Here is a 27325-nt window from a genome sequence, read left to right as displayed (position 1 = left end):
GAAGCAAGCAGAAAAACTTCTGGTGGACAAGGTGGCTTCCCTTTGCTTTCTTATTTTGGTCCTCTAGATTCAAGGAGTCATCCACTTTAAAAACTCCCACCTTTGCATTGTTTTAATTTCGTTAACTGTTATTTAGCATCCAAAATAATATACTTCCAGCACATAAGTTTAGGGTTTATCAGGTTTTCAGTTTAAATCCTTACCACTCCTTCTGAGCATGAAGCCTGGGAGAGGGTGGCATGGTGGAGAGAAGAAAGGGAAGAAATATGGGGATGTATCTGTCTTTTGACATTTGAATGTGGAAAGAAAACTGTTATTTTGTCATTTTTACATCATGTAGTGCAAGCATGATTTCTGTAGATGTGTGTCTTGGTTATTCCTGGCTTAGCAGGTGGTTTTAGTTTTGTTTTGGTTTTATAATAATACCATTTGATTAAAGATCCCGGTCCAACCTGACAAGCTCAGTGAATTCCATAAACCATTGTATTTGTAAGGAGCAGCATCTGCATTTCACAGACGTTGCTACTGGCAGTAGTCAGTTTGCCCAGCACATGATTTGGTCAGTGAGTGCCTTTTTCTACCGAGACAGATGGTACAGTGAGTTTAGTGAAAATTAATTAAGAAGGGGGAGGCAGGGAAGACAAGCAGGACTTTGAAGATTGTTTATATTCTAGGTTTTGTCCAGCAATCGGAATGCTTTGCTGCTGGTGGAAGTAAAAGGATATAACGAATGAGTCTTGGAAAGCAGCATCTAGGAAAAACTGGTTAATTACAGCATTATGAATTGACTTCTCACACTGCAGTTAGATAGTTGATTGCTCCATGGCGTGTGTGTAGTAAGTTCTATCCAGAGGACATAGTAAAGATGTGTTACATTGGACCTAAAGGCTCACACTATATGCTGTCTTCTTGTGTAACCCATGTGGTTACATTTCAGTATGACTGCCAGTGGCTGGATTACTGTTCAGCTTGATCAGGCAGATCTTGGAAAAAATGCAAAATTTCAAGTTGCTGCTGAGGCCAAAGCAATGTTTCAGGTACTGTAAAAGGCATGTATTTGTTTTGTTTAAGTATTGCAGTCCTGTTTATCCTCAAAGAAACAAATAACTTCTTTTTCTTTGAACAAATAACTTTTTCTTCATGCTTTTTAAGAGGGTAAAGAATGATCCGTGTCTTACCTGAAACACACAAGTTCCTCTGTGCTTATCTCTTTTTCTGGGTGATTTGGGACCATCCAGCACAAGGTGTTGTGTTTTCAAAGACTAAAGCACGTAGTGTTGTAGAGCCCAATGAGCCCGCAATTCTAGCCCCAGAGGTTGTTTGGTGGATGATGACTGGATAGCTAGAAAATGAATGCAAGTGGTGTTTGGGGTGGTTTGTTTTGTTGTTCCCCCCACCCTGAATCACAGACTGGTTGAGGTGGGATGGAACCTTTTGGAGGTCATCTAGTCCCACCCCCACTGCTCAAGGAGGGCCACCTGGAGCACGTTGCCCAGGACCATGTTTGGAACGTTTTTGAGGATCTCCAAGGATGGAGACTCCACAACCTCCATGGGCAACATGTGCCAGGGCTCAGTCACCCTCACAGTTAAAAAGTGTTTCCTGATTTTCAGAGGTAACCTCTCATGTCAGTTTGTGCCCACTGGCTCAGGTCCTGTCCCTGGACACCACTGAAAAGGGTGTGGCTCCCTCTTCTTCACACCATCTCTACACATTGATGGGATCCGCCTGAGCCTTCTCTTCTCTGTGTTGTCCCTCCAGCTGATACCAGGTTGGCTGAAGTTCCTCCATGAGGACCAGGCCTGTGAATGTGATGCTCATAGTCTGCATGAGTTTAGGCATAGGTACTGATAATGTGCTCCACACTGCTGTATGGAACAAGTTTGTGTCCACCTGGTGTTCTTGTCAATTGTATCTCTTCCAGCACTGAGGATAATGAGGACTTAAGGGAGAGTAACTGCCATTCCTTCATTTCCTCCTGCAGCTCCTGTAAGCTCTTACCTGCTGTATCGTGGTGGTTTCTAATTCTCATTTGTTGTATTTTTCCCTGTGCAGGAGCGATGAGGGGGACCAAAGGAACTCCATCACCATCTTTTCATTTTGTACTGCACTTCAAAATCCTTGTGCCTCAAACCACTCTTCATCCTGTGAGTACCTCATGAAGTAATTATATTTGTTTGTTTATAAGTCTCTGGTGCATGAATTAATCTGCTAGTCATGTTCCTCATGAGTAAGATGACAAATGTGCAGACCTGTGAATGAAGTACTCTCTAGAGAAATCTGAGGGGCTGTACAGAACAGGACAGGATCTTGTGCTATACAGGGGCTCTCCTCCTGATGATACTTCTTCCCTTGGAAAGGAAAATTCACCTGTGTGCCATCTTAAGGATAACTGAGCTCCCATGCTGCCAATTTAAGATTGCCAACTCGGCCTCTGCTACAGCTCTGTAAGCCTGAGTGCTGAAAGCTGCTGGCAGTTGCTTAGGATGGAAAATCATGTGGCAAAAATGTAATTGAGTTAAGAGATACCTCCTCCTTCCTACTCTCATCAGAAGCATACTGGTCGTGTCCCAGATTAACATGAAGTGCCTCAACTTCCAACAACAAATCTAGGTAGTGTATAGGCTCCATTTATTGAAGAAAGTCTCTCCTGGCCACTTGGCCAGGAATGTTTTGTTTGCTGCTTCATTCCCTAGATGTCTGCACTCCTGTTTTGTCTGCTGTTTGGGTAAAGTATGAAATATATCAGTGTAAAGTTAAGCAGTTTATAGGTCAGTGTTACGTGTTTTTCTATTCTTTTCAAGTGTGCCTGACTTTAAGAAATAAATCTCACCTTAAAAGATTATTTAATTCCCCTGAGCCTTGTTTTCAGAATGATAATGGTGCAGCTTCTGAAGCACAGAGAAGTGTCTTTTAGGAATATCAGTGATCCAGTGAAGGACATGCTGAAGGAAAATGCTTCAAATCCTGGATTCATGCAAATTAGGAAGTTTGAACAAGGAAAAGACCTATAGGTGAGTTCAGCTCTTCACATATCCTAAAATACCTTTTGTTGTAGGTTAGCTTACCCAGAGCTAAAACTTTGCTCTGCTTTCTATTTTTGCTCAAACTAACATATCAGCAGAAGGCATGGCTAAGTGTACACAGGTGGCTTTCAAACAGTTCCAAGTCCATTCAACCCATGGCTCTCTGGTACTGTTTCCTGACCAGGAGAAAAGTTCTTTCTTCCAAAAATTAATTTGAAGGTGATGTTTCTATGTTCTTACATTGCGCCCAGATCCAACAAGTCATGATGCTCCAAAATTCTCCAGCTACAGTTGTTCACACATCAGTACAAGCTAGCATCCATGTAGAAAAGCCATTTTGAAGTACCACTACTTCTGTGAGGCTGTGACTCCAGACCAGGTGCCTCAGAAGTAATGCTGGCTTCAGCAGCTGCCCCATCCTTTTCCTTGGGCCCAGTCAAATCTTTGTGGTGACAGTTGCATTCAATAATTAGAGGCTCTATCTGATGCTTCAGGTTAATCTATGCAGTACTGCAAATTTATGTAGAACAATACAAGCATCAGCAATGAACCAGGCTAGACAAAGACCTGTGTCTTCTGTGAAGAAAAGCCTTGAAAACTTATTTTAAAATGTCTTAAGTCAGTTCTTATGATCTCTCGGGCCTTCTTGCTTGCTATTAGAAGTCTGTAATTTTTCTGTCTTTGTTCTATTATGGTTTTGCAAAGACTAAACTAGACTTAACTAACTTGCACGCACATCAAAGGATATTTACTGACCTATATTGAAAAGAATGTGACAGTATTTTCCCAAAAAACCAGTATCCTGTAGTCCAGCATATAGACAAAATGCGTACATTATTTATGAATGAGAGCATAATTTGTTAATGAAGTTAGTTACTGCTTTTTAATTCTTCTAAATATCTTTAGATCCAGTTCTCTGTTACAGCGAAGTTCATTCACGTTTAAGGAAAGCATAAATAATCTTCTAGCTGAAATAGATGCAATCTATGCCCAAATGCTTCTTACAGGTGCCAGGAAAGGGATCTTTATATAAATTTGAGTTGAACTCCAAAAGGTTTAACATTACAGAACTGTAGGTAAGATATCTTTCCTTCTCCCTTTCAATAAAATAAAATTCAGCTAAGGAATTTTCACTTTACCACAGCATTCTTAAGAGACTGCAAAGAAACATTTACTAAATGTTCTTTTAGAACTGTAACAAAATAATTTAGTAGAATTACTTCTTATGTCTTCTTCCCCCATCCACCTCCTCTAAGAGAAATCTTCTATATAGTTTACAAAAATAAATTAATTTTCAGCTTTTCATTTGAAGGAAATTAAGAGCTTATATAAGTTTAAGAAAATAAAATGTAAATATTGAAGACTAATTTCCAAGATTTGTTTAAGCAACTCTTACTTTAAAATCAGAACTGAAATGCCTTTGAAAAAGACAACTATGAGAGCCACATTTAAAATGTGTTAAGAAATATTAGTTTTATTTAACCAGTTTTCACAGCTGAATATTTATTCTATAAAAACTTTACAGATTGTACAGTTTATATATAGTTCAAACTACTAGAACAAAAAAGTAGGTCCCACAGATGCAAAAATACTGTACCAATCCAAGGTAAAGGCAGATTTACACACTGTACAGCTCTCCACTGGGAAGGGGAGGTGGGTCAGTTCCAAGTAAAAACTTCAAAACTGTACAAAAATAAGGTTTGATTTCTTTTTCATTCTTCATAATACATTCAATAAGATTGCAAGCACAGATACCCAAGTAATAATAGATATCTGTAGTCAGGAATCAATAACCACTCCTGAAAGGAATGCAAAATAGGTCTATTTACACAGGGCACTCTTTTACACCATACTGTATATAGTGTATATTTAAAATAATAAAAAAGCATAGACAAAGAACATTAAACATCTAATATAAGGTAGTTTTTTTAAAGGAGTTTTTTTTTACTTAATAGTGTGCCAAAAGAATTTTAACTTATTAAATAATATATTCTAAGTGAACCTAAAATTTATGAACATAAAATGCATTTTTGGTGTAATACATCAATTAAACCAGCAAATAGGAAAAAAGAGAACCAAACCCCAAACTGTATATAAAGTAGTATTCTCACCCAGCAACAGAAGCACTTATGTAGTTATTAAAAAAAAACAAACAACCAAACCAAAACAAAAAGACAAACCCAGAGAGACTATTTAAAACCCACTAAAACTAACTTATAACTTAGGATATTCATACATAAGATATTCAGTGATTCACTAATACTGCAAAACAAGCTTTTTTCCCTGCCCCCCCCCCCCCATTCCATTTCCCTCCCACTTCCCCTTATTCCCCTTCCCCAAGAGACAGTGGTTTCTTCATGCTATCTGGGTAAGAATTAAACATATTCCTGCCCCCTTCCTCCCACCCCTCTATACCTCCCCCCCAAAAAAGGACAGAGTGTTTTCTTAGCATTAATCCTGAGCACACTCTCTTTTGGGGGATATGTGTGATTTAATCTTAATAGGGTTTAATTCCAAAAAATTTTAGAATGTTCCATTACTTGAGGTATTTCAACCTTCTTCTGAGACAATGCCTTGTATCTTAGCTGACTCATTGGGCAGTGAAAGTAAGGGCTGGCTAATACCCGTTTCAATTCTGTATTCTAATGAAAAAGAAAAAGCATTATTCCAGACTTCCCTGCCACACAGAAAATAATGCAACACCATTCACTTTTTAATCCATTCTCTATTTGATACAGTACTAGCCAAAGATAACAAAAACTAGAGCCTTTAAAAGAGATGTTTGGTAGTGCACTCTATCATTTTTTTTTTTAGCTTGTGTGTGTGTGTGTGTGTCTACATACACACTCACACACATATTACATTTTATATATATATATATAAAGACATATATATGCACACACATACACTTGTGTGTGTATATATATCTATATGTAACAATCAGGGAGAAAGGAGTTTTTGTTCAAATTTAAGTGATACAGTACTTTTAAACCCCTTGACAATAAAAGGGGAAGGGGGGTCCACTCCTGTTCCCAAGCTGAGCAAGGGGTGAGTTTATATAGGTTTTTTAAATGGGCATATTTTGTTTGCCCTGATGTCCAAGAAATACAATTCCAGTGTCAATGGGCATCTCATCAGAACTCGTCAATTTTCTTCTGCAGATATTTTAACATTGAGTCCATCCCTTGTGCTGAGCCCCAGATTTTCTTCAAAACTTCACACTCCTTTTCATTTGCTTGTTCCAAGTCCACCTTCATGATATTACGTACTAAAGCTTTGGATTCTTCAAGTACCTAGGCCAAAAAAAAGGGAGAATTAGTGTTACATGAGAACAGAGCAACATGTGCATTTACAGGTTTATATGGACGAATCCTGAAGTTGATTATGAACTTAAGCTTGTCAAGTCACAGTCATACTATGACCCTAAGAAGTGTTTCTCAGAGTCTCTCTCTCATAGTGTCACACAGGATTTCCTTTACCAGCACAATTTACAAGTACCCAAAAATGTGGAAAATAATGAAATCGTAACTATGATACCGATAACTAGAGAAAATTCCATTTTGGTGAAGGCTAATCATAACACTATTATCCAGAACTGCTCAAATAACCAGGCAAGACCTTGAATCTCTTGAGCATTTAAAACAGACTGAAAAATCTTGTTTGCTTTTCCATTTAGAAAACTAATAATCTGTTTCAAAATCCAAAATTTCTAATGCACAGAACAGTTAATTTGTACTGCATCTCTTCTTGTAAGAAAGCATCAAACAGTGGCAGATTTGGCTATTTGTGCAACTGCCAGTAGGGCACACAACCATAAATGCACTAAGTGTTACTCATAAAACTGTAAATTCAACATAATGTCAAAGACTGCATTTATTTCCTTGGTAATTTAAATTACATCTCAAGATAACTGATGATTTCTGTGTTTCTGTGCAGTTCTTAGGGCAAATGTTTACACTGTTGATTAGAGTAAGTTGGACTTATGCAACTATGTTAAACCAAAATATATTGTAAAGGAAGAGTCCGATGCTGTTTTAATGTTCTCAACCACCATGTACTATGGCGTATGATAAAGAAGAGTCAAGTACAAATTAAAAAAAAAAATAAATCCTCAAATAAGAATGAGTTAGAAGATATTGCTATACCAAAACGCAGTCCTTGTTTCATGAAAATGGTCTTTTCTTAGAAGGACATAGTGATGTAGTTTAATAATACTTAGATTAATTTTTATTAATCTAATCATAAAGATGTACTGTAAGAAAATAAAGGAAACTTACAACTGAATTACATGTGACAAGTTCCTTAATTCGAACCATTACTTCTTGCGTGAATGTTCCCGGCCAAAACACTTGAGAGACGAGTCCTTTGGCACAAGCTTCCTGCGCAGTCAGCTTCCTTCCACTGAACAACATTTCATTGGCCTGAAGGGATAAAAAGTTACTTCTGGTATGAAATGTAATGAGACAAACTCATTAAAGAAAAAAATGTTCAAAACAAATAAGGAAAATGCCTGCGCTATTTGAAATTCTTTTATTATAGCTCTTCCAACTTTGAATTAATAAAGAAAAAGTCTTGCCTACAGGTGGCTGGTTGGTGTTGTTGGCTATACCATGTGAGTAGTTATAAAAATACAGAGGTCTATGATTAAGGGTTAAGTGTGAAAACATCTTTTGTCGTTTCCCATTCACAAATGTTCATTAGCTCTAGCTTTCTTGCAGTATTGCTGACTGATTAACTGTATAGGTGGTAACAGGTTATAATGCCTGGCAGATCTGTAAAACAGCAATAAATACACAGCTTGCTTTATAAATAAACAGCTTGCTTTATAATATAATAATGTTAGTTGCAGCAGTGAAGTCTTTGCTAAAAATCTACATTATCTGTAAATTATAAAGATAACCCAGTTTTGGTAGTAGACCTCCTGGGAACTGCCAGTCCTGGTAGAAAAGAACAGTTAAATATTTTGCAACTAAAGTGCTTTTTAGTACTAAAATGTTTGAAACCTAAATCTATGGTTTATTTTCAGCACTTCTCAAACATCTACAGCAGTATGTCATTTATGATACAACATTTCCGATAGCTGGATCATCTTAGAATTTGACCTCCAGAACCCACTGAAATTAGTAGGATACATTCCAATTTCTGATCAAATTCATAGAAAATAAACATTCCCATTTTATTCAAGAGTTCAATATTGAACTGATAAAATCCTTTCAAAAACTGATTTAGCAGTGTTATTAAAAAACCCCCACATTTAAAAGTCCTTGTACATAATTTAAGGGTACAGAACAGAGTACTACATTCTATGCAGTAAGGTGATCTCTAGTTATGTAAATCTGTTTGATTTGTAATTATCATACACTTCACTATTTATCAGCTTCCCCATTAAAACTTCATCCTACAACCATTTATGCTTACACTGCAATTCTACCTTCAGTGAAGTTTCTTATATAGTTAAACTTTTTGTTTGCAGTGACATCTGCACAGTAACAGCCAGTGAAGGTTAAAAAGAGTAACTGTCAACATCAAAAAAGAAATTTGAAAAAAAATCAGTTTTACTATTTCTTAACGACTAATTTACATTGAAAATATGACAAAGCTGTCACTGGACTCTGGGAATATGGGAAATAAGGCTGTTATAAAACACCCAAACCTGATAGGTGTAGCATTTCTGAATACAAAATTCTGAGTTTTTTAATGTTTTCTAATACTGGAAGTTTTGGTAGTTACCACAGCATCTTTCAGTTAAGGATCTCAAGTTATCTAATTACTGTCGGTAGTGTTCCTAGTATTGTGATTTTACACATGAAGAAATTTGAAAACTTAGAGGTCTATTACTTGCCCCTTTTTAGTGAAATACAAAGTCTGGGGTTTACTGGCCATCTGAGTTGCTGACTCCCAGTCCAATAGGCATAAAAAAAAAAAAAAAAAAAATGTTTCCTAGGATCTTTTACATAAAATTTATCATCAGCTCATCTTTCATAAGTTACTATGGAAAGCTGTGATTCAGATGTATTAGTTTGAAAAAAAACCCCCACCCACAACCCAAGCCTCAAACTAAAGGTACAAATTATATACCACTATAGTTCTACCTTCTATGAAAGCAAAAATCAAATATACAAGTTTCATTGACTGTCACAACTATTCCTTCTAATCCTCCAGATTATATGGGAATGATACTAACCTGAAACACTAGCAAAAAATCAGTGATATATACAAACTTGTCTAAAAGCAGGAATCATTTTCTTAAGGGGATGTGGAAAAAAAAATTCTTCCCAAATAATTTTAAAAGATACTTAACATTTATATTAAAGATAAAAACATGAAGTCAGTCTAATTGGGAGTTAAGAAAGTCAGAAATTGAAGTCAGCTGCTCAGGTCTACATATTCTTCACATGTATCTTTGGTAACAAGGATAAAAATGAATGCTAGAAAACCTTAATAATTTTTTTCTAAAACTTAGTAGCAACTGCTGTGGTCTCACTGAATGTGAAAAACCACAAATAGTAATGGTGCAGGTATCTTATTTCTGCCAGCTGTAACACAGCATTAGCAGAAAACCTCACATGAAATGAGCACTCCCATTAGTGTTCTCAGTTGACGAGTTTTGAAGGGAAATGTTTTGCTCTGGCATCTTCACTTTTGATCTACACGCAGCATATGCTGGAGACTCACTACTAAACAGGTTTTAATCATATAATCGTGCCTTGTATCTGCTGTGAAAAATTAACAGGTTTGGTGGTTACTTTCCAAGAGCTATAATACAGCAATAGAAATGAAGATGATAAAAATAGTGCATCCATACAAGATTCTCATTTTCTACGCAGCCTTTCTGCTTCCACAGAGGAACGTCACCAGGACATCCTCTGGTCTCTCTTTTACAGCAAGTCCTTTGAGGCTCACGGCCCACCTTTGTGCAAGCCCGCAGGCATTTGCCGCTGTGCAGCATGTCAGCTCCCCTGCACAGTGATCAGGAGGCAGCTGGTCTCTGTGACACCAGAGACCCTGGCTGTGATGTGGCCTACAGGCACTATGGAAATGTGAATCCTTCAAAACTGACAGAAAAGCCTAAGAAATACTGCTCAGCGTGTGAAGTTGATCACGTGGCTCCTGTGCTAATTTACATCCAGGACCAGAAAACCAGACCAAGAACTCCACAGCAGACACACAGTACTGTATCTCCCCAAACAGACTAATCTCTAGAATGGATTATTTTCAAAACTCAAATACTAAGTTTAAGAATCCTTCTAAAATCCTTGGTATTTCCAATACAGCATCAGTTTTGAATCCTAAGGATTCAGATTTCATGTAATAATTAACTCTGTTGAACAAGTTCTGTGAGAAGAAAACCTCTCTGACAGACCTGCTCACCAGCCAAGACTGACCCGTAGGAAAGCATTTCCAAATGTAACTGCTGATAATAAAAAGAATGCACTGAATTTGACTTACAAGAGTTAAGGGTGGAACTAATATTGCTGAATACATTTGTAGCAAATTTTATGATGCATACAGAGGCCTTAATTCTTTCTTCTGTATATTTTAACTTCCCCCCCGCCAAATGTTTCCTTGTCTCATACCATCTTTCTGCTGACTTCTCTCTCCCTTTTATAGCTAGAAAGCAAGCTACTTTATCAAAACGTTCGGTATGGATTCTGAATATATTTCATGGAATCTGCTGCTTAAAGTCCAACTTTGTCCCATACAGCATTGACATTGCTGTACTGCAGAGGCTCAAGGATAGTATGAAAACAGTGGACATTTTTTTCCCTTTTGCAGTGAATATTATGGAATTGTTATCACTGGAAGATTTCAGTTTAAGTCTTCGTATCGAAAAATGAGAGCATTCACAAACACACATGAAGGAGTATACTAGGGAAGAGCTTCTTGTGTTTTTATACAACTTCTGGAGAAACGAAAAGTGATAACCACAAGTCTCTAAAGGACGGGGATGGATGGAATGGATGGATGGATGAATGGATGGATGGACAAATGGCCAAATAAAAAGGGAAAGGAACAATCAGTAGTTTGAAACATGCTAAGATATTAAAGATACTCTTATAACTGTTAATCTGTTTCAGTTACCTTTTCTGTTCTCTTCCAACAACTAAATCCAGACATCACACAATTAGTCATTAGATCTGTTCATACTGATGCTTTTAATATATCAAAATCTGTATTTTTAAATTAATAAACACCTACAGGGAAAAAATGGCTTTTATAATAAACAGTAATTTAGGAAAAATGGGTGTAGCTACAAGTGCTTGTTTCATACTGTTACTATTCAACTTCATATTGGAATGGGACATAGGTCTAACAGTTTCCAAAGAACACAGCATAAAAAATAGCAAGCAACATGAAAATAATGTAGCTAATAGATTTTAAAATAGCTTTTTGTTACATTTGATTCTTTAATTGGAAAGCAAGAAAAGGGATACTAAGTAACATGGCTTATGTTTTCAGCAACGGTGCAAAACATTACCTTTTTTTTTTTTTTTTTTCCCAATCCAGCATTACTGTAAATAAGAGTGCAAGACTGAAAAAAAAAAAATCCTTCACAAAGGTGATTTGGAGCAACTATTTCCTGTATAAAATGCTAGTGTTAAACATCAGCAGAGATCTAGGAAGTTCAGCAGGACTTCTTGAGAACAAGAGCATGAAAGCTGAATTACTTATTTTGAATACTCGCACGAGACTGCTAATCGCTGGTGACACAGTGCTCTGCTATGTAAGGACACTGAGTGCAGACCAGCCCATTCGCTGCTACACTCTGATGCTGTGCTGAATGAAAGACGCTGGTGGCTGGTCCTCACAAGGCATCAGCAGGGAAGGTGTGTCCTGGTACACAGGACACAACCCTTCTGCCACTGTTAGAGTTAAGGGTGCCCATGACCTGGGATTAGGTCCTGTGCCTGCTTTCTGTTCTGTGCATGTGGGTGAAGACTGGGTTGTAGCAGCATGGAGCAGAGAAGCTATAAATACCGGTTTCTCATGAAAGCTTTTCATGAGAGAAAGAAAAAAAATAAAGAAAAGACAACACAGCAAAGGTAGAAAGTCTTGAAATCGGTCTGGATAAGTTATCACAACTGCACTGTGAAGCTGTCAGCCCCTACCCTGCAAGCTACTTACAGAAGCCAGGCCCATTATCCGGGGGAATGTAAGGGATGAACATCCATCTGGACTTTGTCCAAAAGTAGTGTATGGTGTCTGAAACCAAGCCTTCTCGTTAGCCCAGACCACGTCACACAGAGGCAATATAGATGCTCCAAGTCCAATGGCTGGGCCATTTACTGCTACAATGATAGGCTTCTTAAACTGAATAAAAGTATTCACAAAATTCCTGAAGAGAAACAGAAACATGCACTCACTACATATATATAAAGAGTAAAATATACCAGCCCTTGAAAGCTCAGTAATAATTAATCTCGACAGTAACATTACTTTCAAAACCAACCTGATAACCTTCCACGATGAGGTGGTTAGCTTGGTGGATGAGGGGAGAGCAGTGGATATTGTCTACCTAGACTTCAGAGCAAGGCTTTCAGCACGGCCTCCCATAAGATTCTCACAGACAAGCTGTTGATGTATGAGTTGGATTGAGCAGTGAGGTGGACTGAAAAATGTCTGAATGGCTGGCCCAGAGGGTGGTGATCAGTGGTGCAAAGTCTAGTTGGAGGCCAGTAATTAGTGTTGCACCTCTGGGGGTCAGTGCTGGGTCCGGTACTGTTGAACAGCTTCATTCACGATCTAGATGATGGGGCAGAGTGTACCCTCAGGGAGTTTGCTAATGATACAAAACTGGGCTGATACGCCAGACACTCATGCTGCCATCCAGAGGGTTCTCAACAAGCTGGAGAAATGGGCTGACAGGAACCTCATGAAGTTCAACAAGGGGAAGTGCAAAGTCCTGCACCGGGGGAAGAACAACCCCAGGCACCAATATATGCTGGAAGCCAAACAGCTGGAAAGCAGGGTGGCAGAAAAGGAGCTAGGGTTCCTGGTGGACACCAAGTGGAACTTGACCCAGCAACGTGCCCTTGTGACAAACAAGGTTAATGGTACCCTGGGCTGCATTACGAGTGTTGGCCAGTGGCCAGCAGGTTGCAGGAGGTGATCCTTCTCCTCTGCTCAGCACTGGTGTCCAGTTATGGGCTCCCCAGTAAAAGAGAGATGTGCAGCTACTGAAGATGGTCTAGCAAAGGGCCACCAAGGTGACTGAGGGACTGGAGCATCTCTCACATGAGGAAAGGCTGCGAGGGCTGGGACTGTTCAGCCTGGGGAAGAGAAGGCTCAGAGGGGATCTCATCAATGTGCATGAATACCTGAAGGGAGGGTGCAAAGAGGACAGGGCCACACTCTTTTCAGTGGTCCCCAGTGACAGGACCAGAGGCAATGGGCACAAACTGAAACACAGGAGGTTCCCTCTAAATATCAGGAAACACTTTTTTACTGTCAGGGTGACTGAACAGGCAGCCAGCAAGGTTGTGGACTCTGCATCCTTGGAGACACTCAAAAACCCTGCCTGGACATGGTCCCCGGCAATCTGCTCTAGGTGACCCTGCTTGAGCAGGGGCAGGTTCAACAGGATGACCTCCAAAGGTCCCTTCTAACCGCAACCAGTCTCCAGTTCTGTGAAAGCCTAGAATTTCTCCCAGCCCAACAAAGCACAGTAATTGGGTAGGTGTGAATGTAATGCCCCTCCTACAAGCACCAGCTGATACAGCACTTGTGGTATATTCACATGCCTCACAGCCCTCTCTTAGATGAGGCTGAAGTCATAACTCACCTCTGGGCACCAAAACCATGGTTACAGCTCTGCTTTGGTCTTCACTGTGTTTACGTATGACATTGGCATAAGGTATCTATATTTGTAAGTGAAAGTGTAAGGTATATAGGTGTAAGTGAAGATGGGCAAAGCATTAATGAGTTTCCTTAAGGAGTATTTCTGGACTTGTGGGAGACAGCTTTTCTTCATAAATAAATCTGCCTTTTTAAATGATGAACAAGCCATAAATAGTAGAGCTCCATTATCACGTATCTCACACCTGTAAACTTCCCCTCCTCATCTTCCCTCTCTTGGTTGGTCATGGTGCCATGGGTGCTATGCTATTAAGTTACAAATGTGTGTTCTCATCCTCATTATCAAGATAAAATGACAATTCATTCCAGTACCCACAAAGTACGGATGCTTACATGCTTCTCCATTCTCAAATAGTTAATACCTTCAAGAGCTTCTTAGGAAAAAGTAAGCATGTGTGTGTACCATGCATCAGACTAAGTAGAGACTTCTAAAACATTGACGTTGAGGTGCAGACATTTCTCAGTAACTACCACATATAATGAAGAATTTTTCCATATTTACTTCAAGTACATGACAAATTCTGATTAGAATACAATGTACAATATACAGTTGTCAGCACTTGTAAAGCACTCCTTTGCTCTGAATGACAGATGCTTTTTCATATCAGTATTAGGTGCCGAAATAAGGGATTGTTATCAAAATTTTAAAAAGGGGGGGATTTAGTGGCAATTTTGAAGTTTGCTCTTTATCTGTATAACACATTCTTGTATTTCTGTGAAACAGGACATTTTTATGATACTGCATCCATCACTAAAGGTTATCATGCTTCTTAACTCATTCTAGTGAACTGAAATAGATGAATGCAAAAAAAAATTCTGGAACCATCTTATGCAAGCTGTCATACAAACATCCCATCCAGAGTCTTAAGATGATTTTAATCATGTCTGAATATTCCAGAGACTATCATCTCTAGCATATATATGAAAAATACCATTATTATACTTGAAGGGGGGGGTGTGGGTGTCATAGGTGTTTTAGGTTACCTTTATCCATTTTATTAACAATGAATAATCAGCCTGACAAATCAGGCTTCTGGAAGGGCCTGAATTAAACTAGTGACAGCAGCTAAGTGTTAAGAGCCTCTATCCCCTGGCCACATCTGAAGTCACTGCATGAGCAACTATTACATGGAATGATTGAAAAATTGCCTTTGAAAAAAGTAACTATCATAATCTCAATGAGCTAACTGTGCCTCCAATGAAACAGGCTTTACATGTTACAAGGCCTTTTTAGGGATGTGAATATTGATAACAACAACAGAACATAGGTCGCTGAAGGAATATAGATACTCTGGAAGCATACAAGAGCTAATCCAAGAGCCCAGAACCTCAAAACCAGTGTTCAAATGATAAGCTGCTTGTTTGCACTGTTAAAATGTGTCTCCAAGATCCATACTTTTTTTCCGTATATATTCTTCTAGTTTATGTTAGTTCAGCTCGTTTTGTTTAAACCTTAGGTTTGGTATGTAGCATTGGGATGATGTTCACCTACTCTAACCTACTCCTCTAAAACATCCATCATTCCACTGCTGTGAATGTACTATACTGTTACTCATTCAATGCACATCTTGTATTTGCGTGTATTAGATTTTTCCTGAAACTCTGTGGCTGTTTAAGTCTTAAAATTGGCTTCAACTGGAGGAGTATTACTATACTACCAGTTTTCATAGTTAAATTTTAGTTGTAAAAACAGCGATGTATGAAATGACAACCCAAATAGAAAGGGACAGGGAGTATAAAAAAAGTGCTGCATAGTATATTGCCTAACAGGTCAATGTCTGAGATCTTGTTGAATTAAAGGCTTTTGAAACAAAAAAACATAAAACAAGCCAGACTACATGATGAAGAATACCCACTCAGATGATTGAAGATAATCTTACATACCTAATAGCTTCTGCCATCTTAGTGCTTTCCTTTTTTCTATCATCTGTTAAACGTCGTATAAAATAAATAAAATCAAGACCACAGCAGAAAATGCTACCAACTGCACTGAACAGCACAAGTTTACTGTCATCTGCAGCTGCTGTGTTCAGTGCACTTTGGACTTCCTTCATTACCTGAAAAAATAAAAAATTCATTAGAATCTTCTTATTCCATCATTAAAAAGTAGAATGCTGTTCTCCCCTCCTCCCGCCATGGGTTCTTTGACAATCTTTCATTTTTCCTTAGGATCCAACTCAACCATCATATTAGAAAAGTTAACTTTTTTCATTATCCAAAAATAAGAAAGTTTTAAAAAAGTATTAGAAGCTTTGCATTTCAAAAATTTAATTAGACTAAGATAATGAAAACAATACGAAAAGATCTATTGGATGTTATCTGTAACTAAAGCACTCATTCAGCATTTCTGTAATTTGGACAGCAGATGGCATATGCAGCCAGTTCAGAAAAAAAGAACCTTAATTCAGTCCAAAGCTTGTTTCAAGTTGCACTTCATAAATTGCCACATGTCTTATAAGAGACATCTACATGTTCAGATAACATAGTTCTTAAACTCAACTGAATTACACTTAAGGTCAATTCTATGTGTAACATCTTGCAAGCAACAGCCTGAATCTTGTTTTGGGTGTTGGTGCCTGAATAACAGGCATAAATGAGGCAAGGACTTAGAATTCCCCCAGTACCCTTCCCCCCAAAAAAATCAGAATTGTTCGGACCTCTGGATTTAGTGAATTATTTTCAGATGATTTTGTTGACAGCAAAATGTGTGTGAATCCATCTTGTTTCCTGACAACAATGTCTCTGTACCGGTATGCACTCTCCGTTTGTCTCACGCTGAAACGTAGCCTTTTATCAAAAGGTTGATCTCTCCTGTCATCAATAAACCTTCGTTTGCTGGCTGTCACTCCTGTTACAGATGTCTGTATGTTGGTTGTACCATTGGCTGCTAATGCTTCCATAAAGGTGGATGTACCTGGAAATAATTCAAACAATAACTTTCTATTAATTACATTTTATTAGCTCAGCAGTTTCAAAATCCCTATTAGCATGAAAACACACTAGTCATACTAAGAAGACACAGTAAACATGAAACTCAGTCCTCTGGAAGTTGCTGAAATGTTACAGAAATAGACACACTGCACAGAGCAAAACTGAAGTAGCAAAGGGATCCAACAAATTCATTTTAGCGTTGTACATTTTAAACAAGCCAAACAGACCTATCATCATATACCTATTTTTGGAAGGAGGGAAAGGTTTATTTAACATTTCTAATACCAATGCACTTCAGTAAGTTAACACTCTGCTTTCTCCCTTTCCAACATCTTTAAGTCATCTAACAGCATCAAAATTGCAAAGAGAAAGCAGAAGCCTTTTGTTTCAAACACCACGAGACATTAATATATGAAAGAAAATGACACTTACAATAAGCAAAATAAAGAACTTAAATGACAAGATCATATAAAGCATAATAGTCTTTAAAGTAAAATGGAAATGAAGAAACACAGACTGTAGTTCTTTGAGAGGGAAATAAGACCCATGCAGTGATGGATATTTTAATGGATTCATAGACAATGAGATATTTCTCAAGTCTAAACAATTTTTGCTATTAGAATTGGCAAATAGAGCATTATGTCTTTCTGGTCTTGTTCCCAGTCACTTAAATGGACGGAATTTGAAGGCATGCAAGTAAACAGGCCATTCTCCATGACACAGAAGGGACAGGTTTTTCTATACTCCACATTAGAAACATAATACCAAATAATTAGCATTCATAAGAGAAAATAAGAGAATATCTTAGATCTATAATCCATCTGTACGTTAAAAGTCTCCATGTAAAATCTCCATAACATTTGTTGGATTAAAGTAATGGAGTACGCGTGGGGGGCGGGGACAGTAGTGCTAAAAATATTGGAAAAATGTGTTACAGGCCAAGATAGGAAAGTTTTGAAAGCCTTTTCCTGAAAACTGAGGTCTGAGACATTTTTAAAATCTGCTGGAAACCCACAGCCCTTATCTCACAAACAGATACTTCAGAAGATCATGCATATGATGTCCTAAAAAGTACAGTTAAAGCACATATAAATAAGTTAATTAAATGCCATTGATGCATCTTGCTCAATTTGTCATTATCTTTCTGAAAAAGCTATATTTTTAAAGTTCTAATAATATGCAACGCTATGATTTTTAATTTTTTTTTTTTTTTTTTTTTACAAAATACTTCAAACACTTGTGGGTCTAGTGAAGACATTAAACAAGCTCACCTAAATAACTGAAATATCCTATATCTCCACATTTTAACTGTATTCAAATGTTGCTTACTTGGACCTGTATGCAGTATGAGAGATATTAAGAGAAAGACTAAAGAAATTAAAATTCAGAACATCATACATTTTTCTATTTGTATTTCAGAAACTGCCTTCAGCTATCAATGAAGTCTTTATATCAAATATTTTAAAATAAATAAATCTGTTATGATTAATTAGGCAAGTTGTCTGTCAAAGGAGCTATACAATAATAAGTTTTTATTTTACTTTTTAAAGTCTTTCTTGTTGTGTTAGTGATTTAATCCTCTTCCCATATCACTTTTGTCAAGAAGTTAAACACAACTCAAGATTTTTCAATTGTTTAAAGTGAAGAGTAAGAAACTGAATTCAGTTTGTGGTAAGTCTCAGAGACAACAGAGGTGAACAAAATGAAATGGAAAATTAATATTTTATATTGCCACAGAAGCTTCACATTTGTTCCTAAATTTTTCACGGCTTATCAAATTCCTTTTTTTTCATTTCAGCAGAATAAATAAAAATTTGATGCATACCAAATATGATATTGATGAAGGATGTGTTTTATACTTTTCCCTTGCAAACCACACTACATTGATTACATTCCTTTAAAAGAATTCCCTTCAAAGGGAATTTGCAGGAACACCACTGTTGCCCCATATTTCATTAGGAACACAAGATGAAATGGTATCACCGGCCACAATGGTTTGTTTTTCCACAGGAAAAAGAAATTAAAACAACTGAAATCACCTCTGATTTCTAAACCCTGATACAAGATTTTATGGCTTCTGTCCTAGCCACAGTGAAAAAAGTGGAGAATCAGGACAGCACAATAGACTAGACTAAGCCAAAAAAAGTCAGTAAACTTGTGTAAGAGCTTTGCGTAGATCTTTTCCCACAACTCATACTTCCAAAGACATACTCAAATACCAGAAAGTTACGTCTGAGATGTAAGAGACAATGATTATACATTTTGAGAGACAAAACTTTGGCAAGAGAGACCAAGATGTAAACACCACACACCACTTTTCATGCTTATCAAATCAGCAAGAGACCTTCTGAGTTTTTACATAAGCTCTGTCTGCACTCGTCAATAGTTGCAGTTTCAAACCGCAAATGAGGGACAGCTGCAGTTCCACGGAAGAAGTCTCCTGCATCCAATCTTGTAAACACACTTTTAGGATACTTAGACTGGAATCAAAAACTTGACGGCTTTAGAAACCATACCGCTGCGCAGGGAGATTTGCCCAGCTGGTACGGATTAGAAAACGGCACCGACAGAGTTAAAATACGTTGGTTAGTGTTTGTTGTTATTGCTGAAGTTTGTGACCTTCCACACCTTAAAGTGTAGGGGGCTCTTTCTTTTGGCATTTGGTCCTCAAAAGTGAAGAGACAACCAAGAGCCATAAAGTAGTACTTCATGCCATATATAAATAGACAAAGCTTGCATCACTGGCCAGTCTTGGACACATGTTGCAGCGAATGAGGATGAAAATTTAAAAATGTGCCAGAGAGAATTAACTGTATTGCCATAGATTTCCTCATGTGAAAATTTGGCATTGAGGTTACTTATTTTCAGGTTAATTACAACTATAACGTACAATTCTAAAATACAGATTTCACAATAAACCAAAAGCAGTTCTGCTTTTTAATACGTTAATGGAGAGAGCATATCAAAGAAACAAAACACCGCAGCCTTCTCCTTTCAAACTGAGCCTTCCAAAACCAATGAGGGTTTGGAGAAAAGACAATTTACCCTGGATATTGTCAACTAGTGCAGAACTATGTTTAAGAGGTAAACAAACAGCTCTTATAGCTATAAAAAACCCTTCCAACTGCAAACTGTTAATGTAATGTGATCTTCTCAAAGGTGCAGACATACTACTACTGTGCAAAGCTTCACAATAAGAGATGCAACACGAAATGAAGAGGACTACTTGCTTTTGCAGCTGCTGATCAAACCTGGTAACAGTCACCATTTTCAAGCAGCTGCTCTTAGAGAAAAAAAAAAGTTACGGGCAACAGATAAGAAAGGAACTGGTCTTATTCAAAACGAAGATGGACACAAAATACAGAAGTTGGAAAAGGGGCAGAACAGCAAAGGTATCGTCATCTCCATCCCACTGGCATAAGAAAGACAAAAGCCACTCGACAAAATATAGGGGGGGCAACAATTAAAATGCATGATGCCAGACATCTAGATAAACAGAGTTAAAACCAAACCAAGTAACACACAACTTCACAACAATCCAAAAGTTAAAATCCCAAGCTCTTCTCTAAGCTATTTGTGCCCAACTGTTACCGTCTCCCAAATTCTTGAGAAGTTCAGTTTAGCTTACGTAGCAAGTCTTGAGTACAAACACTCCCCTCCCTGCAACAACACTGGGGACGCATCCAAACAGGGCCTCTAAAAAACAGCCAAGCCTCTTTTGCATGCTTCTTAAGTATACATGTACTAGTGGTGGTACGCTTAATTCAAAGGTTTGTCTGACAGAGTATGCTGTTTCTGAAAGGCTTAGCACAGATGTCTTAGGAGCAAGCATAAGAAGATGGGAGGTGTGACAGATGCTGTGGAGTATTTTCCCCAAATCCAGCCACCAGAAATTTAGCAATTCCTAAAATTTGCATGCCCAGGACCATAGGCTGCACCCAAACCCGTGTCAATTAAATCCTTATCCCCATGGGATTGCCCAATTTACTTTTGAACCCACTATGGTTTCGTCATCTTTACTTTCTTCATCCCTTTCATCACGTGCCTTCTCCAGCTTTATTAGTCCCAATCTTATTTACCCTTTCTTCTTCTTCCAGAAGCCAGCCCAAGTCTGTCATTCTCCATACCTCTTCTACTAAATCTTGGAACAGGGTCCAAAATGGCACACAATATTCAAGATGGGGATTTATAACATGGCATATTCAAGCCTTCTCTCTTGTCCTCTGCTCCTTTTCCATAATAATTTCTAACAATTTGGGGGGGGGGGGGGGGGGGGGGGGGAGTCTTTCTTTTTTTTTAAACTAGCGCTGAGCAGCTGTTTGCAGAAAACTACCCAAGCAAAACAAACCCAATGGCCTTTTCCTGAGCAATAACACACAGCCAGGAACCAGTCATTGTCCAGGCACGGTTTTATGTTTTGCTATAGGCATAACTTTGTCTAGAAGTCTGTTTTGTCCCCTCCTCATTGCTTGGCATTCATCTGCGCTGAAAGTAATCTCTCAGTCACAGAATCACTCTGTATCTTCAGGTAAGTCTGCAGTGCTCACAATGAGCTTTAGGGACCCTCCGTCTTTCCCGTACCCTCACGCACCAACCACGTCCTCTCTTACAACAAGTGACAAAATGGTTAATAAGAAGCATCCCACTTGAATAAGCAAATGAACACACACCAGCAACAACAATTTCTTACAGTGTTAACTGCAAAACTAACACTGTAATTGTAACTGATTACAACTCAAGTACTGGAGAGGGAAAAATATGATCTGTAAAACTGATTGGGAAAAATTTAAATTTAAAATAATAATAATAAAAAAATAAAAATCAGTGCTAGAAGTTGTATTTTTTCCTAAGTCTTTTCTATACTTTCAGTACTTTATAGTCCCCTGTACATATAATCCACAAGACTTCATGTCAGTTGTCCACTGCAGGTTGCCTCATGTTCCCCTTTTGGCTGCGAACAGCGGTGTTTTGCTACATGTTCATATGTACTATCTAGGTCTGACTATAAATACTGTTAAGCTTTTCGAGTCTTAACTTTGCACTGCATCAAATATTTCATACGAGACACCAACCCCAGACAGTGATACTGCAATGCAAGCATCATATATAAGTTTCCAATAATTTTTCCACCTCTGCTTCAGCAATTACACAGAAAATATTTCTTAGAATTGTAGTGTATTGGCACAGATTAGAGAAATTCAAGATGAGACTCTAAAAAAACCCTATATATGTGCTCATTTTTGTCTGAGTATATGTATTTACAGCACTTATATTTTGGAATCAAACAAAAGTCCCAGCTTCCTTTAAAACATCACTATAAATATTTGCAAGAAGAAAAAAAGTTCTGAATTTATTGTACATTTCACCTAAAATACTGGTTTGCTCTATGTTTCTGAAATAGTGTTCAGAAGGTATAGGTCATTTATGAAAGAAAGATACACTTTAATTAAATCCTTCCAGAATATGGCATTACATCGATGCAGCGCACAAAACAGTGCGACCAATAATAGGCTGCACATGTTCCAGCATTAGAACAGGCATCCCCAAAGATGCCTGGGAGGAGAGGGGTGGGGAAAGGGCAATACTTCTTCAAATTATGGGCTGCTGATCACTGTGACACCCTGCCGCTGGTGTTGAAACCTCCTCAAAACTCTTATTCCCCATGAGGGAGCGCGCGTGTGTGTGTGTGTGTGTGTGTGTTGTAACTTTATCTTTTCTAATCGTGTTAGCCACTCCTTGATTCTGTTTCAACAAACTAGTGACACAGGGAACCATTAGATGTTCTTCAGCCACCCTCTGTTGTTTTTGCAGTTATGTCACTTTTCCATACACAAAAAATGTGGGTTTTAAGCACAGATTAACTGCCAAATTATTGCAGTAGTACTCCATGAAACATCAGCAATAGGTAACTAAAACTACAAGTCAGCAGTAAACCAATCCTGCAGTGGCTGGCAGGGTTGATTGTCAATATCTATCTTCAATCCCTAAAAAGCCCTTTTTCTCATGCCCTTTAATTCTTACTCTTTTCCATATATTTTGTATAGGTGTTAGTTTTAAATGTCACTTTGAAGCATTGCTCCTATAAAATCTACTTTTCTTACAGGACACTGTTATTGTGGACAAAATTAACATGAGAAGATAAACACATACACACATGTACCCTTGGTAATATTTCTCTACTCAAAAGTTTTTCCATCCTACACCAGTTTTTATCTTGGCTGCCATGGTCACATTAATATGTTCTATAGTGGCCATTTCTTCCCTCTTGTAGAGAGTTTTCTCATTTTCTTTGATTACTTACAGCATCAATCAAATATATTTATATGTTTACAACGATACTGTTAGGAAGAGGGAAACATTACTGGTTGTATTGGACTTTAGTAGGTTATATCCTGTTTAATTATTTTTGCCTTCGAATGTCTTTCCTTCTTGGAGCATAAGCATCCATGTAAAGATAAACTCATAATGCCAACCAAAAATGCAACTAATCAGAACATGAAATTCTACTACTGGAAGTGGGCAATCAATGCAAGAGAAAATGGCATTTCTCTACCTTCAAGTTAAATAGGTTTACCTTAGTCTGACTATTTTAAGTCATATAAGTGGGAATAAAAGAAAGTTTACATACTTTAAAAAGATGGGAATAACAAAATACTAGACCTAACACTTAAGATTATGCCCATAAAAACAATAAGGATAACACTAATAATACGTAATTTGGCAACAAATCTCTTAAAAAGTCTGATTAAATTTTTACTATCTTCAACAAGGAACCGCGCATTTTTATGCATAAGGTATTAAGTAAACTTTCCACAGTCTTACGGTGGAAAAAAATGTCCCCCTCCTATCAAGTGCAAAAGGCTTTCTAAATACATCTCATTCTTATTATTTCACCAGAAACATATAAACAAACACTGCTCAGGTCAACAAATCCTCTTTCTCCTTTATCATGGCATCAAGATAAATTAGGATTGCTGTCTTCTCCCTTTCCACTGCAGTTTTAGACTCATTTTGGAGTGATTTTTATTCTATTGAATCTATAGTCAGGATACTACTGACAAAGAGAAAACAGTGCACATGATCATTCTCACCATTTTAGCTGCTATTCAAGGTGGCTGAAAGGAAAAAATATAATTAAAATTCCTAAGCACCTCTGATATTACTCCAGTCAAGAAATTCCAGCCATAATTCACAGTAGCATGCACTAAAGTATTTGATGGGAGAAGCAAAGAGTTAGTTGTATTTCTTTTTCTCACAAATAAGTACAAATAAGAAAAAACTTTCCCCAGGTTACAGACTCCTTTTTGAGGCCTTTTAATACTGGGAACATTTCATAGGCAAGAACCCTCTTATCTTGATATTCTTGGAGCTGCAGGTTATGATACCACAGCATTCATTCGAAATGCTCTCAAATTTGAGAGTTAAGTAAGGACATCTCTTGGGGCTCATCTACAGAGGAAAGGCATCACAAAATAGGCTAAGGTTTAAACTTGACGTATACCCAGCTATTTCACACTAACTCCTGAGGTGAACACATTCTATATTAAGAGCACTTCATTGCAATTTAATCCAATCCCCAAAGTGATCTAAAAAATGGCTCTCTTCCTGTGGAATAAGAGTGCGCTAACGTAAGGCTAGCCTAGAACAAGTACTGCCAAAAGACATCCCAGGCAGTTTCCTGTATAGTCAGGAACATATACATGCCATGTATGCATGACATAATTCCTTAAAAGGACATCAAAACTTTTTGAAACATTTCAGCTAAATTATTAATGAGATTTAGATAGACGGGAATAGCACCACTATGTTGGCAGAGTACTTTCATTTATCTTCTTTTTGAAAACAACATGTCAATAAGTACTCACATTTCATTCTTATCACACAGATGAGGCTTTCAATACCAGAGCTTGCAAGAGCTCCATTCACAGCTGCCCACAAAAACATTTCAATGCAGTAAAGTAGCAGACAAAGAGGGCTGGAGGACTTTCAGAGGTTCAGGACCCTAACGTGTATGTATTAAGCTTTACAGGAGACCCCAAGCTCCAAGCGCTCAGAGTATCTGGAGTGAGCATCCCTGCTGGGAAGAAGCACCTCTGGTTTTACATATATACCTCAAGGAGGTACATGTGTCTTCCCAGTCACTGTCTAATGTCTGCTATTAGTAGAAGATGTCTCAACCTCCTGTGGGATAGTCACCAACAGGTTCATTAAGAGGTGGCCAGTGAATAGACTACCTGAAGCCATAGGAGCTTGCAGCAGAGAGGCCATCTTCCAATACACCAGTGCACACAGCTGCGTGCCTTAACAGGGCCAGCTATATACCCTGTACTTGGGTAACCTGCAATACATAACGTTGCTGGCTGCTACTAACACTGGCACTCTGTTCTGCAGCAGCACCCTCTTAACAGAAATCACTGACCTTGAGAGAAATAACTGGCTGGGGCGGGAAGGGGAAGCACAAAGGGGGAGTCTCTTGAGTCTTCACTTGAGGCTTTGGGGTACCTCTTACAAAAAATAAATATTGCAGTGCTGGGTGTTTAGTCCTGAGCCTTGCACTTAAGCAAGAGGGCTGCCAGCTCCTCGAGCACGTCTGCTGCTTGAAGGATTGCAGAGCAAAAAATCAAAACAGCTGGGCATTGACACCCAGGAGAGAAAATAGGGGTAAAAAGAAGATTAGAGGTCTCAGGGAAGTGTAAACACAGCTCTAGAGACCTCTGACGAACAGCACATTCAGAAATGCATGTGCCAAGCAGGTTCTTACCTTTGATTCAGAGGTACTCAACAGAAAGTAGTCTCCACACCAGAGAGTCAAGGATTTGAGCCAAGAAGATTTCTGAAAGACCCTGCCTTTAGAGTACGCAACTGCTATTTACACCACATCTAAAGAGGCATTCACAAGTTGTTCTAGAGGCAATCTCTCCACCAGTTTTCCCAATATGCTGGGAAAATAAACCCACATTAAAAGCAGGATGATGAAAGGTATCTTTGGGTATCCCCTGTAACAGGTGCTGGATGCTCTGAACTGAAAAAGAATTCAGAACAGTGTATTACCTTGCCAAATTTGTCCTTTTATATTGTTGGAGAGGAATAAATCCCAAGTATGATCTACTGGCAACAGCTGAAATGAGGTATGATGGAAAGGAGTAAGTAAATACAACCTGTGTTCTCAAGCTGAATCTGATCTCTCCTGTTTGTTTTTTGGCAATACTAGCTAGGATCATTAAGTGTGTGAGGACATGCCTGAATTGGAGAACTCATGGAAAATATCCAGAATTCTTTATTCTTCCTACATTAAATAATAATGATAATTGGGGAAAAAAACCCACCACCACCAACAACAAAAAAAACCAAACAGAGAAAGTCCTAAAGTCATCAGTAGAAGACTACTGAGAATAAAAGACTTGGATCAGATGCTTTGCATGAGGAAAACTTATGCGATCTCCTCCCTCAATTAGGTTTTGTCCCATATTACTGCAGGCAACTACTAGAAAACACAGGAGGCATTTGTCTTCACATCATCTTGCCCCACAGCTCGACCCCAGTACAAACGGTATGGTTCTCCACGTTGTGGGATTTGCACAGATAGCAAAGATCTTGAATGTGGCCATGAGTCTTGGGAAAACGCCCATCATAAGAACACGTTTTCACCAAATTTTGAAATGAAAAAATATAGTGATAAACAAGCAAATAAAAATAAACAAACACCCCCCGCCCCCAAACCATGCCCAGGATAAATCACAAGAAAATAACCACAGCCAAAAGCAGCAAACAGACAAGGCAATGGAACTGGAAGCAGTGAGCTGCCCTTACACAGCAGGATGGATCCCACACGCACGGGTAGTGTTTGGGGACATACTATTCATATTGCTGAGGGAAGCAATCAGCTTCTCTTTAAGACATTAGGCTTTCTATTTCATTGACTGTTGTCATATTTATGAACAGTCTGTCAAAGAGAAAAATCTCACAGACAAAACCCCTAAACTGATAACTCCATAAAGCACTAATTAAGTAGTTAACACATGCTGCCATACATAGAAAATGGTGCAGAGCTGTGAAAGTGGCTTCCCTCAGGCTACAAAGCAAGTCAGTATAGAAGCCAGGATTATTAGTTACAGGTGGTCCCAATCCTCAAAAGCTACTTTCCCCTGTAAAAATCTGCTTTTATAAAGTACTGGATTTTTTCTTTCTTTACAGAAATTATATGTATCTGGATTAAAGTACAAGTAGCAATATTGATACTATTGCTAGTCAGAAGAGACAGCTAAGGAAGCACTGGAATAAGCACTGTGATATTTAAGGGGAACATATTGTTTCAGCAGCACCAATATCTTAATATGAAACCACAGCCTCTAAGAGATTATGAAGACTAATATTAGGAGGCTGAAATTTTGAAGAAAAAAAAGTAATCAAGAAATTAGGAAGTTACAGATGTGGCAGAGAAAAAAAACCCAACCAACAGAAAAAACAATGTGGTTTAAGGCAAATTTCAGAACAAGTTTCAAAAAGACAAA

General features: G+C 38.1%; 1 protein-coding gene across 3 annotated transcripts in view; it reads right to left on the bottom strand.

The window, feature by feature from the left end:
• Positions 1 to 5449: 5449 nt before the first annotated feature.
• Positions 5450 to 27325, bottom strand: part of CDYL (chromodomain Y like) — a 479328-nt gene continuing 457452 nt past the window's right edge. For all 3 annotated transcript variants that reach the window (XM_049824105.1, XM_049824106.1, XM_049824104.1), the window contains 5 exons: positions 16541 to 16797; positions 15768 to 15940; positions 12153 to 12363; positions 7304 to 7447; positions 5450 to 6319 (listed from right to left, as the gene is read on the bottom strand). In XM_049824105.1, coding sequence (XP_049680062.1) covers positions 6161 to 6319; positions 7304 to 7447; positions 12153 to 12363; positions 15768 to 15940; positions 16541 to 16797 — 944 coding nt within the window. In that variant the 3' untranslated portion in view covers positions 5450 to 6160. The remainder of the gene's footprint in view (positions 6320 to 7303; positions 7448 to 12152; positions 12364 to 15767; positions 15941 to 16540; positions 16798 to 27325) is intronic.

This window comes from Accipiter gentilis, chromosome 20 (assembly GCF_929443795.1).
Source record: "Accipiter gentilis chromosome 20, bAccGen1.1, whole genome shotgun sequence".
Lineage (NCBI taxonomy): Eukaryota > Metazoa > Chordata > Aves > Accipitriformes > Accipitridae > Astur > Astur gentilis.
This window is presented reverse-complemented; position numbering and strand designations above follow the sequence as displayed.